Raw genomic sequence first — 15,031 nt, 5'->3', positions numbered from 1 at the left:
CCAGAGAGCTGAAGCCAAGGCCTCAGACCGACGCCCGCACACGCGGGTCCACAGCACCCTCGGCAGCGAGTGCGAGGGCCCAAACGCCCCTGCGCCGACAGAGGAACAGCGAATGTGGCTTGTACACACGTGGGCGTGTCGCTCGGCCTTCAGGAGGCAGGAGAGTGACATATTGCGATGCGGCCGAGCCTGAGGACGTGAAGCTCGGGGACGTGAGCCGGTCACAGGACAGACACCGTCGATCCCCCTGCACGAGGTCCCAGGGGTCAGACCCAGAGACGGGGCAGAGCAGAGGGTGCCCGGCAGCCGGGGGTCGGGCAGTCAGCGCCCTGTGGGTGCAGCTTCTGTTCGAGAGGATGAGAAAGGCCTGAAGACGACAGCGGCGACGGCTTCAAAATGACGTGAATGTGCTTAGCGACGTGAACCGTGCACGTAAAGGTTAAAATGGGACGTTTTACGGAGAAAACAAAAGGGCAGCAAATCCGCCAGTGACTCCAAAGCGTACCGGTGCAAGAACGGGAACTGACACCGACCCGTGGCGGCGGGGGTTGTGCGGTGCCACCATGGGGGCCTCAGAATCCAAGTGCAGGGCCACCCAGGAGGCCTGGCCTGGGGGAGGGGATGGGCGGCCACAGCGTGAGGCCTACGCCGGAGCTGGACGCACAGATGGGAGACCGCAGAGCTGGATGCACAGATGGGAGACCGCAGAGCGCGTCCGTGGCCAGGCACACCCCAGGGGGGATGGGCTCCGCCTCTGCGCGCTGCCGCAGCATCCCCGGCCCTCCCCCCGCCAGGCCCCTGCCCCAGCCATCGCGACGCGGAGGGGGCAGGTGCGGGGACACAACCCACGCAACGGACTCGCTGTCCGTGTCCTCCCCGCGCTCGCGTGGAAGCCCCGCCCCCAGTGTGGCTGTGTCTGTGGAGGGGACCCAAGGAGGTCACGAAGGCCGTGTCTGACCCCCAGGGCTGTCCATGTCCTAGAAGAAGACAGAGCAGAGCTGCCTCCACCAGAGGACGCCCGGGATCTGACCAGGCCGCCCCGACCCTGGGCTTCCAGCCTCCAGAACTGAGGACACGAAGTTTGGATTCTCAAGCCCCCAGTTGCGGTGGGACGGCCCAGCAGACTAAGGGGCCTTCCGAGCACCCTGTTCTCTGCTTGTAGCTGCAGAAACCGACCGGTGTCCCAAGCGAGGACGCTGAGCCTCATGGGATGGAGTCTGCAGCGCGGGGCTGCGCCACGGCCACGAACACGGGTGCCTGGGCTCCCGCGTCCCAACCAAAGCAGCGTCCGCTTGCTCTGACGCACACTCGCTATGGGGCTCTGCTGCAGCCACAGCGCTGGGCTGTCCCACGGCCTCCAGACAGCCCCAGAGGCAGCAAGGCCCGAGGACGGCCACTGACCCCCAAGACCTGGTTTTCCTCTTCCAGCAACCCCCCGAGGCTGAAGCTTTCTGTGTGGCTGCACCCGGCACTCCTGGGGGCCTGGCTGCCCTGCCCTGCCCTGCCCTGCCCTGGGCCGCGCATGCAGAGGAGAAACTGGGTGTCGCAGAACACACGGCGGCTGCTCCTGCCCAGGTCCCTGGAGCCACAAGGACAGGCTGACCCCATTCTCCCAGCCCAGGAAGGACAACACCCCACCCACGCCTTGACTCCCTTGGGGGTGCGTCCTAAAACCTGGAGACCTGCAAGTTTTCACACTCGGAGCAGAGACTGCCAGGCGCGACGGGCCTGACCCCAGGGCTGCGGGAGGGAGGCCGCCACGCCCGTCAGCAGTGCCCGGCGCTTCCCGCAGGCCTGCAGAGCCCCCGGCGCCAGCGAAGGACAGAGCCCGGCAGTTCACCTGTGACGCTCCCACAGGACTGCAAGAGCCCACGTCCCCTGGACGCCCCACTTGATTTGGACGAGGACAAGATGGGCCCTAAAGTCAAGCCCCTGAGACCGGGCCACTCTCCAGGGGAGGGTGCGGAGAACCGCAGCACGTGTGGCGGCAAGACTGGAGCAGAGGCACAGAAAACCCTCCAGGTCTCCCAATCCGCCAGGCGCCGGCACCCCGACCCACCTGCCACGCCACCGCAAGCTGGGCGATCTCGCGGCCCGACATGCCCTCCGTCAGCCGGGCGATCTCCGAGCACTTCCTCCCGTAGTCAAACTGGGCCAGCTTCAAGCGCCTGGAGGAGGAGTTCCCAAGTGGGGCCTGGGGCTGGGGCCTGAGGTCGCCAGACTCCCACGTGGCGCGGGGCAGGAAGACAGGCACCAGGCCCCCTCCTGTGCTAGGATTGGGGGGACTGTGCCTGGGGAGCCAAACCCTGCCCAACACCCCCACCCTCCTTCCCGACACAGTGGGCTCTTCCTTCCTCCTGGAGCCCCTGGGGGGCCTGGGGGCAGGTCGGTGGGGGGTCAGCCCCGAGACCCCCCTACACTGCACCCAACAGCGCACGGCAGTCCAGTCCTCACCCGACAGTGACGCTGACCACACGGAGAACACCCCACCCACCCCAGCAACGAAGTCTGACTGAAGGCCAAGGAAGCCTTTGTGAGAAGGTCACAGAAGCCGGGCTAGGTGTTGGGGCAGCAACCGGGCGGGAGAGTGGGAGCTGCGGCAAACGGAAGACGAGCAAAGGGAACCCAAAGGCCAGAGAGTGGGGCTCACAGGCACCCACAGGCAGCGGCAGAGGGAACGGTGGGGTGAGCCAAGTCCTTTCTAGAACAGAGAGCAGCTTCTGTCATCGCTACAACAGGAGGGATGTGGGTCAGGCACACACAAGGACGTGAGTGCGGCGCTGTGACCGCATCCCCTGGAGAGGGCTGGAAATAGAGCAGCTCTGCTCGTGCAGACTCAGGGTGAGCGGGGCGGGGGTGCCCAGGGGCTTCTTCTCTAACCACCTGCCGGTTTTGGGGAGTCTGAAGGCTGAAGCCAAGCGTCTCCCTCCAAAGGCGTCCGCCATCAGCCATCACCTGCCGTGCAGGCCTGGGTGTGGCTCCGGGCGCAGGATTTCCTTAAGGCCCCTGAACAGTGAGGACGGCAGACGGTGGAAAAGGTCCCCGCGCAACGACAGGCCGTGGGAGCCAAACCCCAGCTGCAGGTGCAGACGGACCACCCTCGGGTGAGGACCAGAAGGGGCGGCAGGCTCCCAGGATGGAGCTGCCTCTGTGGGGCCCAGAGGGACAGCAAAGGGCGCCTATGCCACACGGGAGCCTGCGCACGGCTCCTGGAAGCCGCAGGGAAGGGAGATGGCGCCTGGAGGTGGAAGCGTGGGGGTGGCCCCTGGGGTGGGGCCGTGGGGACTCGGACACTTACTGCTTTCCTTCCGTGGCCGGCTTAAGAACATGCTTGTCAAAATACATTCTCACCAGGCGCTCCCGCTCCTCTCGCTGCGGCAGGCCGAAGCTGACCATCTCGTCGATGCGGTCGTTGACGGCCCAGTCGAACTGCTCGGGCTGGTTGCTGGCCAGGACCAGCATGAACCTGTGGCCACAGGACGGCCACTGAGGAGCCGCCCACCCAGCACAGCCCCCGGCGCAGGAAGGTCTTTAAACCTCAAGGAAACTGTCTAGAATCTAATATGGCAGCTTTTAAGCCCAAAAAACCCCAGGAAGACCTGGTCACAGCCCTCGGCCACCCACCCTTCCCGGTGGTTCCGTCTGTGCATCTGTGTGGTGGGGCGCTCAGCTTCCTGAGGTTCTGTTCTCACCCCAATTTCACTCCCCCACAGCCCAGCGGCCAGCCCAGCAGGGCAGTGGGAGCAGGAAGGCTGCCTGACCTCACTGTGCGAGCACAGACGGGACCCACACCCAGGGCAGACACTGGGCCATGCCGGGAGCCAGGGTCGTGGGGCTCAGCTGGGCGGAGGCGACACTCGGCTTGGCAGGGACCTGACCTTCCACTCTGGGGAGGGCCCGGGTCAGACAACAGCCACAGCCCGCAAGAGGAGCGTGTCTGAGACAGCCACGTGCTGACCGGCAGGGCGACCAGCGGGCCGTGTCCTCCCTGCGGAGTGGGCTGCAGACTGGACGGGCGTCGCCAAGGCAGGGTGGAGAGATGAGGGCACCTGGGAGGGCCCATGCTGGCCACAGGGTGACCGTTCTGACCACCCACCTCCGGGTGCAGCCCAGAGAAGCAGGGCCAGGTCCCGAGGCTGAGGGGCCCCCGTGCTCCACCCGATACACGGGACCTTCCAGTGCAGCGAGCGTTTCGGTTTCACACCCCAGGGCGTCACCCCCTCCATGGGAGCCCCTCAGCCTCCAGCACCAGGAGCGTCTCCCCTGCTCAGACCACCTCCCTTGCGGGTGCAAAGACAGCTGAAGGCAAGGGGAGGACAGGAGAGGACATGCAGGCTGGGGGGCTGCACAGAGGCCGTGCCCGGCGGAGTGGCTCACTGGGCCACGTGGGGCTGGCCACCTGGCTCTGCCCAGGACGTCCCTGGGGCGTCTGCTCAGTGACACTCCACCCTGCCCCCCGAGCGGGGCCTTGAGAGCCCTTCCCAGGCACGAAGTCCTGCCCTGGCCCTGCCCCACGGCAGATGCGTGTGCTGGGGCTTCTCAGCTTCCCGCTGCCCTTACTTGCTGCTGTGCTGGCCTGTCCTGTGCAGGAATGCGTTCAGGGTCGCCCGGAGGTCCTCACTTATCTTCTCCTGCAGAAGGTAAGTGAGAAAAGCGTCAGTCACTGGGCGGCAAGCCTGAGGTTCAGTCTTACGAACGCCCACTGCTGCAGGCAGAGCCTCCCTCCCTGTTGCAGGAGCACAACGAAGCTTTCGCGGCTCTAAATGCAAAAGCCAAAAATAACTTCAGGACTTCAGGAAACGCCACAGACGTGACTTCAGTTTTCTACCAACTCCTGCAAGAGCGAGCGGCTGACCCAGCCTGGCCCCGGTGCGCCCGCCCAGCCCCTCACGCGGGGCACTCACGGTCGCGCGCCTCCTGAGGAAGGCGTCCGCCTCGTCCACGAAGAGCAGGAGGCTGTGAATGAGAGGGCGGCCCCGCGGGGGCGGCGTGTGAAGGCCAGGAGCAGGCGTCGGAAGCATCCGGAAGCCGGCTGTGCTCGCTGGGCAGATGCCCAGGGAGACTCCTCCCCACAGGGTGCAGGCTCTGCCCCGCCAGGAACCCTCACACTGATCGCGCGGAGACTGAACCCCGCAGCGTCAAGACCCCAGCACTTGCGGCAGGACGAGCCGCTTCCCGACAGGCTCCACCCGAACGCTCCCCGGCCCAGGAGGTGCAGGCTGGAGGCTGCTCACAGCCCACGCCAGGGGGAGGAGTCTTCGAAAGCGAAAGGTCAAAGAGTAGAGGCCAAAGAGAATGGGCCAACCATAAGGAATTGGGCAACATTGGGGAGCAACGAGGCAGCAAGGCTGGGCCAGCTGCACCCTGCTGCAGGGTCACCGTGATGTCTTATTCCGGGTGAACGTCACGTCTTCAACTCTCAGAAGATTTAGTAAAAAAGAAGTGTGCACATGCACCCTCCCGTGAGCACACGCACACCTGCACGCTCAAAGCCTGGGCTGGGCTCCTGAGGCTGCTGACAAGGCCCCTCCACCATCTGCGTCCACCCACCTGCTTTCTAGCCCTGAATCAAACATCCCATCAACAGCCCCGTGACCACAGGGCTCCACACGCAGGGTGCATTTCTCTGTGACAGACCCCACAGCACAAACGCTGGCCCCAAACCCGTGTGGCCGTGAGGACAGGACTGCAGGAAGACAACGGGGTCCCTCCCCAGCAGGCAGCCTGGTGCGAGCGTGTCGAGAGGCATCTCACCCTCGCCGGCTGGTGCTGGCCCAGTCGAAGACCTTGTGCATGGCGGTCACACCTTCCCGCCCCATGGGGGCCACGTCCCCGCCTGTCATGATGGCGTAGTCCATGCCCGAGTGCAGAGCGAGTTTCTGGGCAGGAAGGGGGGGACACCCAGATGTCTCCCCCCTGCAAAGCCGTGCACCCCCCACCACGCCAGAGCCCTGCCTCCAGGGTCGGGCCCACCCCACACAGCCAGGTGCCCCCACCTTGGCAAACAGCGTCTTGCCAGTCCCTGGGGGTCCGTACATCAGAATGTTCCTGTACAGGCTTTTGTTCTTCTTGGTGTTCCTTGTTGCTATAGCGATGTCCCGCACCCGCGCCTCCAGGCTGGGCTGTGGGGAAGGGGAGACAGGGGCCTGGGGACACGCTCCCCACACGCAGACTGCCGAGGGCCTCGGGGATGCTCCGCTGCAGTCCACGCCCCACGGAAGCTCCAGGCTGGGTTTAGACAGTAAACGTACTTCAGGAGCCAAAAGCTTCCGGCAACAGCACAAGGACCCCCGTGGACATAGCACAGCGCAGCCCTGACGTCCCTCCCGAGTACCCGGCCCCCCAGCCCACCCTGCGCTTACTTACGCTGAGGACGACGCCCTCCAGTGCATCCTGAGGCCTGCTGAGGAGCCGCCTGCTGACCTGCGGGGGGCACCACTGGGTCATTGCAGAGGCACAGCCACGCGCTGACCGCCACAGGAGCAGCTGAGCTCAGCTGTGGAAGTGCAGAGCCACGGCAGAACCCACAGCCAGGACCCCGATCCTGGGAACCCAGAACCCGCCAGCACACGTGGGGCCCGCAGCTGGGGTTTGGGTGATTTATGGGTTCTTTGTCGACCTTTATTTTCCCACCCCCCTAGCCTGAGAGATCAGCGGAAACCCTGCCACAATCTCGGGGAGAACACCCATGTCGGGGGGGGGGCGCCAACACTAGCAAGCAGCTGGGCTCTCCCGGGAGGCAGCAGACACTGTGCCACTTCTGGCAGCTTCTCCGACAGAATGACAGCACACGGGAGCCCTGAAGTGCACCCAGGGTCCCAACAGACCCCCGCAGAGGGGGCTGAGGCAGACAGTGAGGGTCTCCCCAGCACTGGTGCAGACAGACCCCCACAGGGTGGCATCCAGGAGCAAGGCAGAGGGTGGATGCAGAAAGGAACCTGGGGAGCCCTGGGCCCCTCACCTGGACGGGGTGCCTCAGCGCCTCTAGCACTGTGATGCGGGAGGTCTCCCTCACCAGGGACGGCTTGCCCAGCCGGGCCTCGAGGAACCGGCCAGCGACCGCCGTGGCGTTCTTGGCAGAATAGACCCCGAGAGCCAGCAACGTCAGCCCAGCCACCTGGAGCAGAGACGGCAGATGACAGACTGTGGCTCCAGCAGACAACCCCCTCGCCACTGCGCCTCCTCTCGCACCTCCTGCAGCCGAGGGGCAGCCACGGCCACGCGGTGGCCCCAGCTGAGTCCTCAACCCCCAATCCCACAGCCAGCCAGGGCTCAGTTACAGGAGACAGGCAAGATGATCGAAAGGCTTATACAAGGCCCTTTCTCTGCAATGACAGGGGAAAGCCTCTGAAGCTGGAGGGGTGGCCAGGCGGCCGGACACCACCGGGGCCATGCCCTCCACTGCCTGTGCTCAGTAAACAAGTCACTCCAGTTCTAGAGGACAAGATCAGGCCCAAATCACTAATTACTTCTAAAAACTAACTGGTCACAGCTGGGGTGGCTCACAGCTATAGTCCCAACTACTGGGAAGGCTGAGGCAGGAGGATGGCTGGAGCCCAGGAATTGGAGGCTGCAGTGAGCTGTGATCTCGCCACTGCACTCCAGCCTGGGAGACAGAGTGAGATCCTGTCTCTAAAAGAAAAAAAAAACTAATCACTGAGCAGCTTCCTCATTTCACCCCGTGACAGCTCTTCTTGTCAGCACTAGTGGCAGTGACATCTGTGCACATCCAGAGGCATGCTGGGCACCCACTGCCGGTGGGCAGTGAGCTGCAGGGCCAGAGCCAGGAGACACGGAGCTGCCACAGCAGGTGGGGCCCTGAGCGCCAACGGGCTCCCGGGACCTGCCCTGAGGCCGGGCTGGCCCCACTCTGAAAGTGCCTGGGGCGTCACGTTCCCGCGGACGGGAACTTCCCAGGAAGACGAGGGGACGCTCCAGCACCTCCCTGTGTCTTCCCTGGAGCCTTTCAAGGAGGACGGCTGAGGTCAGCACTGAGCTGTTGAAAATGCCACAAAACATACGGCTCCAGCCGGGTGCGGTGGCTCACTCCTGTAATCCTAGCACTCTGGGAGGCTGAGGTGGGTGGATTGTTTGAGGTCAGGAGTTCGAGACCAGCCTGAGCAAGAGCGAGACCCCGTCTCTACTAAAAATACAAAGAAATTAGCCAAACAACTAAAAATAGAAAAAATTAGCCGGGCATGGTGGCGCATGCCTGTAGTCCCAGCTACTCGGGAGGCTGAGGCAGTACGATCGCTTGAGCCCACGAGTATGAGGTTGCTGTGAGCTAGGCTAACGCCACGGCACTCACTCTAGCCAGGGTAACAGAGTGAGACTCTGTCTCAAAAAAAAAAAAACAAAAACAAAACCTACGGCTCCATCACGTCCAGCTACGCTTTCTTCTCCTGGTCGAGGAGGAACAGAAAGAAGGGAGCCAAGCAAGGGCTTGTTCCGTGCCAGTGGTCAATGCTCAGAGCACGAGCAGAGTACAAGGAGGCTGGCATGGCTGTCAGGGAACTGGAGAGGCCCTGGAGGCTCTCACGGAACACCCCACGGCCGCCCATCCACGGGGGATGCATGGTTACCGTGGCCGTCACTCTGTCCCAGTCTGTCACGAAGGCACGAAATCCTTCCCCAAACAGGGCTCCAGCTGTCCTGCGAGACAAAACAGCCACATGACCAGGTCAAGGGTGAGACCATGACGCAGCATCTGGCTCTGTGAGGGCGCGCCAAAGCCGGCCCCCGGACGGACCTGCCAGGACAGAGGGCAGAGACCCCCCGCCAGGCCCTGAGCTGCCTGCACAGCGGGGCCGGCAAACACCCAAGGCCCAGACTCACACCAGCAGGTGTCCCGGGTGAGGGCTGCTGTGGCCGGGGCCACGCCCTCGCACTCACCGGATGGACTCCAGGATGGTCTGGCGCCTCTCGGCAGCCTTCAGGCGGATCTGCTCTCGGATGATGTCCGCGTTCTCCCGCTCGGCCTTGGCCCGAGCTCGGGCCTCAGCCTCCACACGCAGCATCTCGTTCTTGTGCCGAAGCTCCATCTCCCGCTCCACGGTGGCTGCCCCAGGAAAAGGCAGGGAGCGCGGCTCAGGCACAGCACGCCCGCCTCTCGGCTCACGCTGCGGGTGCGCAAAGCAGACCTCGGTGGGGCAGTGCCCGGCATCCTAGCGAGCAGACGCCGCCCTTGGGGCCTGCCCCCCACAGATGGAGGAGCCCCGAGACCTACCCTGCAGCCCAGGCAACCCCTCCCAGGCTGTGTTTAAAGAGCCAAAAAAGAATGCAGAGAATTGCAAAGGAAACCCGCTTATGTTGAGACGCGGCTATCGAAGCACCAAGGAAACGCGTGACAGGCCACGTGCCCGGGTATTAACAGGTTAAACGCAAACCCCTAGGGAGGAGCCCGCCACCACCGCGACGTGGTGCCGAATGTCCGCTTCAAGTCCTCAACCAGTGCGCTGAGACACCAAACACCCGACTCCTACTGGACATGCGCACACTGTGGCCGCGTCCGTCACCGAAGCTCTACCGCAGGACAGTAAAGTATGGATTTTCTCCTCAAGTGAGCCAGCGCCAGGACTCCCTGCGCAACCCTGGAAGTGCGCGGCCCAAGAGGACGCCTGTGCAAGAGGCAGCCCCCAACTGCAGAGGCCAAGGACACCCACCTGCTGCAGAAAGCAGAGTTCTCAGACGTGAACCTCGCTGTTTCAGTGTCTCGGAGACCAAAGGGCCCGAAGCAGCCCCTGCCCACTTTGCGCTACCTCCTCAGGGCCCCACCCCAGTGGGGCGAGCACTTACCTCGCCGCATGGCCTCCTGCTTCTGCACAGACTCCTCCTGCTTTCGTAAGTTCTCCTCGTTGAGATGTTGCTGAGAAGAGGCCACAGAGAAAGGGAAGAGCTCTTAAAACCAGAAAAACATTCAACACCAGGCTAAGAGGTTTCAGCTGCTCCTAGCTGGGAAGCTTCCATCCTCCTCTGAGAGCTCCAGCTTTCTTGGGCCCCTTGGAGGCCCGCAGCTGGGCACCCTGACGTGGGCACGGGACATATGCACACCCAGGGCTGGGGCACAAGGAGCTTCTGCAGTGGCCCTGGGCGATCACTGCGTGGCAGATTCCCAGACACCACTGCCCTGACTCACAGCTGTTTTTGCAAAAGGCACGTTTCTTGTCTGTTACATTTAAAAGTTACGATGCCCGCAATAGGCAAAACCATTTGAAAACCCTGCCGTGAACTCAGACCGAGGCCGGAGCGTCCCCGCACATAGGCGGGAGCACCAACACTGGCAGAGCGCCGACAAGGCTTCTTACTCTGCCCCGGGACCTGCCCTCAGCCAATCACCAACCCCCAAATACGGCCTCACCGGTCACGGCCAGGTTCCCTAGGAGGATGGTTCTCACCTGGCGAGAACCCACAGAACACCTGGAGAATCTGCCGATGCCGTGGAGGCCGCGTGGGGCTGCGTGTGCATGGGTGCCCGTGTGCGCCTGCACACGTGTGCCTTTACGTGTCTGTGTCAAATTTCTCTGGACCAGCACCTACCACTAGTAACAGCCTACGTGTCCTCGCCCCGTGCACTCCGGGCGGACGGGCAGACCCCCGCCGGGAGGAGGGCCGGCTCACCTGCTGCCTGAGCTGGTCCTCGTAGCGCTGCCGGGCCAGCTGGTCCTGGTACTGGGCCCTCTGGGGGAGGAGAGTGACCAGACACAGCTCAGCTGGACCCAGACTCGACCGGGCACTGGGGCCCGAGATGAGCTGCCCACCTCCCAGAAACATGCAGACACAGACACTGCCCGTCCACTCAGCCCTGAGGGGTCGCTGGGCTTTGGGGGTTCCACAGGTCGATATAAGAGCTGACACCCTGTAAAGTCTCACTCGGCCAAAAAGGGAGACCCCGAGCTGCACCCAGCTCCCCATCCTGTCGCTCCAGGCCCCAGAGAGCCCAAGTGAACACGCGTGCTCACAGCCTGGTGCTGCCGTGTCTCCTCGCTCAGAGTCTTCCTCCGTTCCTCGGCCTGCACACGGATCTGCTCGCTCTTCAGCTGCTCCACCGCGGCCTCGTACTCCTGCAGAACACGCGCGGCACCTCTGCACTCCAGGCTCGCGCGCAGCACCCGCCCCCCACCCCCCAGCACATTCTCGCCACACCCAGCCTGGTCTGGGAGGCAGGCCCGGGCAGCGTGGGAGTGTGTCCGGGTTGGCACCCAGGCCCACGGGCAGAGAGGAGCACCAGGAAAAGCCTGGGAACGGCCCCGAGGGAGCCCAGACAGTCGGTCTCCAGGGGTGCCTACCACTCCCCTCCCTGGGGTTGCTGCAGGCCCTCTCTGACTGCGCCGCACAGCAGCCGAGGCTGGGGGCAGCGCCGGCACCTGCTCTGTGCTCAGCACGTGCTCCGGCGGCAAGAGTCCTGCCGAGCGCAGTGAAGACGCGCTGTCCTCTGGAAGACCAGACGACCCTTCCAGGGGGCCCTGCTGCACGAAGGCCCTCAGGCCACACAGCCGGCGCCCATCTTGGACCTCCCTTTGCCTCCTTCTGTAGAACCAGGGGCCCAAGCTGCACCCTAGGCCCGCCGCCCTGTGTGCCTGCCCGCCCCCCGCCCCCACCGGCACCAGTGCACCACTCACCTTGAGCTTGGACTGCTGTTCCAGCTGGAGTGTCTGCTCCTGCATCTGTGCGAGATGCAGCGCGTCCTTGGCGTGGCCTGTGGGGGTGAGCAGGAGAGGGGGCGTGAGGATACCCAGACACACCTGCAGCCAGCTAGGTAAGCACTGACATGTGCCAAGGGGCTTTCTGGCAACCCCCAGCCCCACCTCGCCCATCCACACTCATTCCTGGCCAGACTACACCCAAGGCCTCCTACCCCCAAAGGTCGCTGCCCCATCCCCCAGAAAAAGCTTTGCACATTTGCGCGGCCTTATTTCCCAAGACAACACTGGTGAGTGACACAAAAAAGCCACCCACACCCACCAAAGGTAGGACACGGGGTCCAATTCAACAAAAAGCAAGGCAATGGCTAGAGTATCCTTCACTTCCCACGTGACGTTTTCCTAAAGCTTCCAATACCTATCGTCACTGATTTGCTATCAAGTAGGTGCAGATCAGAAACAAGTAAATGAGAATTAAATCAGACACAAGCTAACACACTCAGGTGTGACTACATGCACATTTTATCTTCCGGGGGTATTTTGCTCACAGGGTGGAACTGACATCGGCCAGTATCTGGGTGTTCTGGAAGAACACTAGGCACTTTCCTAGCTCAAGTCCTAGTGACAGGTTTCCCATTCAGTGTGACTATAAAGATTTCCCAGCACACAAAACAAATAAAGAGGGCACCCTCCCCTCCAATTTTCCCAGTTTGGTTCTTTGTTCACTCTGTGTCTCTGCCCTACAGCCTGCCCATGTTTTGAAGGCTTCCGAGTAAATTGCAGACTATAGGGACACATCATGATCTAGAGCTCAACACTTGCTCATGGTTTGGTTTTCTCCTTTTTTTGAGAGAGGGTCTCACTCTGTTGCCTGGGCTGGAGTGCAGTGGCATCACCATGGGTTTTGGAAACTCCTGGCTCCAAGCAATCCTCCTGCCTCAGCCTCCCGAGTAGCTGGGATACAGGTGCTGCCACCACACTTGGCTAAGTTTTTTTTTTTTTTGTAGAAACAGGGTCTCACTCTTGCTCAGGCTGGTCTCAAACTCCTGGCTTCCAGCAATCCTCCCGCCTCAGCCTCCCAGAGTGCTGGGTTTACAGGCTGGTTTTTTCCTTTTTTGGAGGTAAACTGGCACAAGACATGAGCACCTCATAAGCATACTTCACACGTTCCTTAGACAGATGTGGCAGGACACTTTGGCGTTTGGATCGGTCTGTGCTTTGGCATGAACTCGGCTAACAGGCATCAGCATCAAAGCCTGGGAAGGACCTTCGGAGCCAACCTCCTGTGGAGGGTAGACTCTACCCTGGGTCTCCAGTGACCAGAGGAACAGATCATACAGGGACCTACCTCTGCAGGAGGCAGCTCAAAGGCACCAGGTCCCATCCTGTGCGACTGGTGAGGACTGAACAGACCCTGGGGGCCACTGTAATGCCTCTTACCCCAACTGGTAAGGGGCGAGGGTGCCACAGCTCCCTGTGCTCTCATCCCAGAGCAGTCAACAGGAACATGGGTGTCACAGTCCAGCAAAGCTGCCCTGTTTACTCATGATGTAACTTCTGGCAAGCCAACTCAATCTCTGAAGTCGTTTCCTCCCCTGAAAATGGAGCATTAATAGCCCCCTCTCCCAGTGGATTTTTTTTTTTTTTGGAGACAGAGTCTGGCTCTGTTGCCCTGGCTGGAGTGCCGTGGCGTCAGCCTAGCTCACAGCAACCTAAAACTCCTGGGCTCAAGCGATCCTCCTGCCTCAGCCTCCCGAGTAGCTGGGACTACAGGCATGCACCACCATGCCCAGCTAATTTTTTCTATATACATATTTTTAGTTGTCTAGATAATTTCTTTCTATCTTTAGTAGAAACCGGGTCTCACTCTTGCTCGGGCTGGTCTCGAACTCCTGACCTTGAGCGATCCACCCGCCTCAGCCACCAAGAGTGCTAGGATTACAGGCGTGAGCCACCGCGCCCGGCCCCCCACTGACTCTTGGGATAATGAAATGAGAGAAATCACAGGCTGTGCCCATGTGACCTCCCTAAATCACAAGCTCTCAGTTTAAAAAGAACAATAACTCAACACCTTGAAATTACCCTGTGCTAGGAGATGCGCATCCCAAAGCATTAATTAAGCACCCGCTGCACGCAAGGTGCTCTTTTAGGCATCCACCTTTGGGGGATGTACAGGCAAGGGGACTGGTGCACAGACAGCTCTAGGCCTGTGTGCCTTGGCTTCCAAGGACAGGCCCAGGGAGGGTCAGGGAAGACCCCAGGATGAGGCAGCATTGGGCGCTGCCTTGAGGGACAGAGGAGGTGGTCACTCTGTGAGGAGGAGCCGCTGAAGACAGCTCCAATTTGCTTGGAGAGAGCAGCAAGGTCAAAGCAGCAGGCTCAGGCCAAACCACAATGACCCTGCCACCAGGCCAGGGAGCCCGATGAATCCAGGCACCCGGGAGGCTCATGGAGCAGAAGCACCCAGAAAGGTCAGGCTTGCGAAAGGCCTACCAGGCAGACAGGCAGGAGGCACCCTGGGAGAGAGAGTTTGGGGATCCGAAGGGTGGCAACCACAGAGAAACCCTCAGGAGCCAGCAGTGAGGCTGGAAGGATGGCAGGAATGAAAAAGAACCTACACCTGGCACAGAATCCACAGGAAGGGAAGACTGGCGAAGCGGGGGGGCCAGGCCTTCAGACCAGGCATCCCGGGTTCCGCAGGATACCCTGCTTGGCCAGGAAATAAGGGCTCAGTTTTGGAGAGTCAAGGCCAAGGCACTGGAGACCAAGGTAGAGAATGTCCCAGGGCAGGAGCTCTGGGGTGGCCAGGACTGGGGAGCAATTCAGAAGCAGGTGTAGACAGGACGGAGAGGAAGCCCCCAGCTGTTACCCTCAAATACACCTAAGGCCCCTCACAGAGTTCAGTATAACTACGTGGGGGGCGCGTGGGTCAAGATTCAGCTTCTGATAGCGGGAGAACTTTGAAACTCTAGGTATGCTTAGTGGGCAAACCCCTAAAGAGCTGGGACAAAAAGCTGTCCCCCAACTAATCCTGTAACAAGAAATGAGCTCACCTGTCAAAGCCTGCCATTGTCTGAAGTACTTTGAAGCCCAGCCTCCATCCCTATCCCAACCTGAACGTTAAAATTATCTAGCAAGGCCCGGGCGCGGTGGCTCACGTCCGTAATCCTAGCTCTCTGGAAGGCCGAGGCGGGCGTATTGTTTGAGCTCAGGAGTTCGAAACCAGCCTGAGCAAGAGCGAGACCCCGTCTCTACTAAAAATGGAAAGAAATTTGCTGGACAACTAGAAATATATAGAAAAAATTAGCCAGGCACGGTGGCACATGCCTGTAGTCCCAGTTACTTGGGAGGCTGAGGCAGGAGGATCGCTTGAGCCCAGGAGTTTGAGGTTG

At 61.6% G+C, this 15,031-nt stretch overlaps 1 protein-coding gene across 4 annotated transcripts in view; it reads right to left on the bottom strand.

Annotated features, from left to right (window-relative positions):
- Positions 1 to 15,031, bottom strand: part of LOC105820944 (ATPase family AAA domain-containing protein 3) — a 20,160-nt gene that overhangs the window by 3,431 nt on the left and 1,698 nt on the right. Inside the window, exons 2-15 of one of the 4 annotated variants that reach the window (XR_001138031.1) lie at positions 11,619 to 11,695; positions 10,959 to 11,060; positions 10,618 to 10,677; positions 9,796 to 9,865; positions 8,893 to 9,058; positions 8,583 to 8,652; positions 6,962 to 7,117; positions 6,367 to 6,423; positions 5,997 to 6,122; positions 5,755 to 5,879; positions 4,905 to 4,956; positions 4,561 to 4,631; positions 3,299 to 3,466; positions 2,060 to 3,006 (exon numbers count right to left, since the gene is read on the bottom strand). Coding sequence is in view for 2 of the 4 variants with exons in the window: in XM_012657535.1 (XP_012512989.1) it covers positions 2,060 to 2,168; positions 3,299 to 3,466; positions 4,561 to 4,631; positions 4,905 to 4,956; positions 5,755 to 5,879; positions 5,997 to 6,122; positions 6,367 to 6,423; positions 6,962 to 7,117; positions 8,583 to 8,652; positions 8,893 to 9,058; positions 9,796 to 9,865; positions 10,618 to 10,677; positions 10,959 to 11,060; positions 11,619 to 11,695 (1,409 nt within the window). In the remaining 2 variants the exon portion in view is untranslated. Of the gene's footprint in view, positions 1 to 2,059; positions 3,007 to 3,298; positions 3,467 to 4,560; positions 4,632 to 4,904; positions 4,957 to 5,754; positions 5,880 to 5,996; positions 6,123 to 6,366; positions 6,424 to 6,961; positions 7,118 to 8,582; positions 8,653 to 8,892; positions 9,059 to 9,795; positions 9,866 to 10,617; positions 10,678 to 10,958; positions 11,061 to 11,618; positions 11,696 to 15,031 lie in introns of those variants that run through there. The other 3 variants (XR_001138032.1, XM_012657535.1, XM_012657536.1) reach the window with 3 other exon arrangements.

Source organism: Propithecus coquereli, unplaced genomic scaffold (assembly GCF_000956105.1).
Source record: "Propithecus coquereli isolate 6110/MARCELLA unplaced genomic scaffold, Pcoq_1.0 Scaffold544, whole genome shotgun sequence".
NCBI classification, from domain to species: Eukaryota; Metazoa; Chordata; class Mammalia; order Primates; family Indriidae; genus Propithecus; species Propithecus coquereli.
The sequence above is the reverse complement of the archived record's forward strand: the minus strand, read 5'-3'. Positions and strand labels throughout refer to the sequence as shown.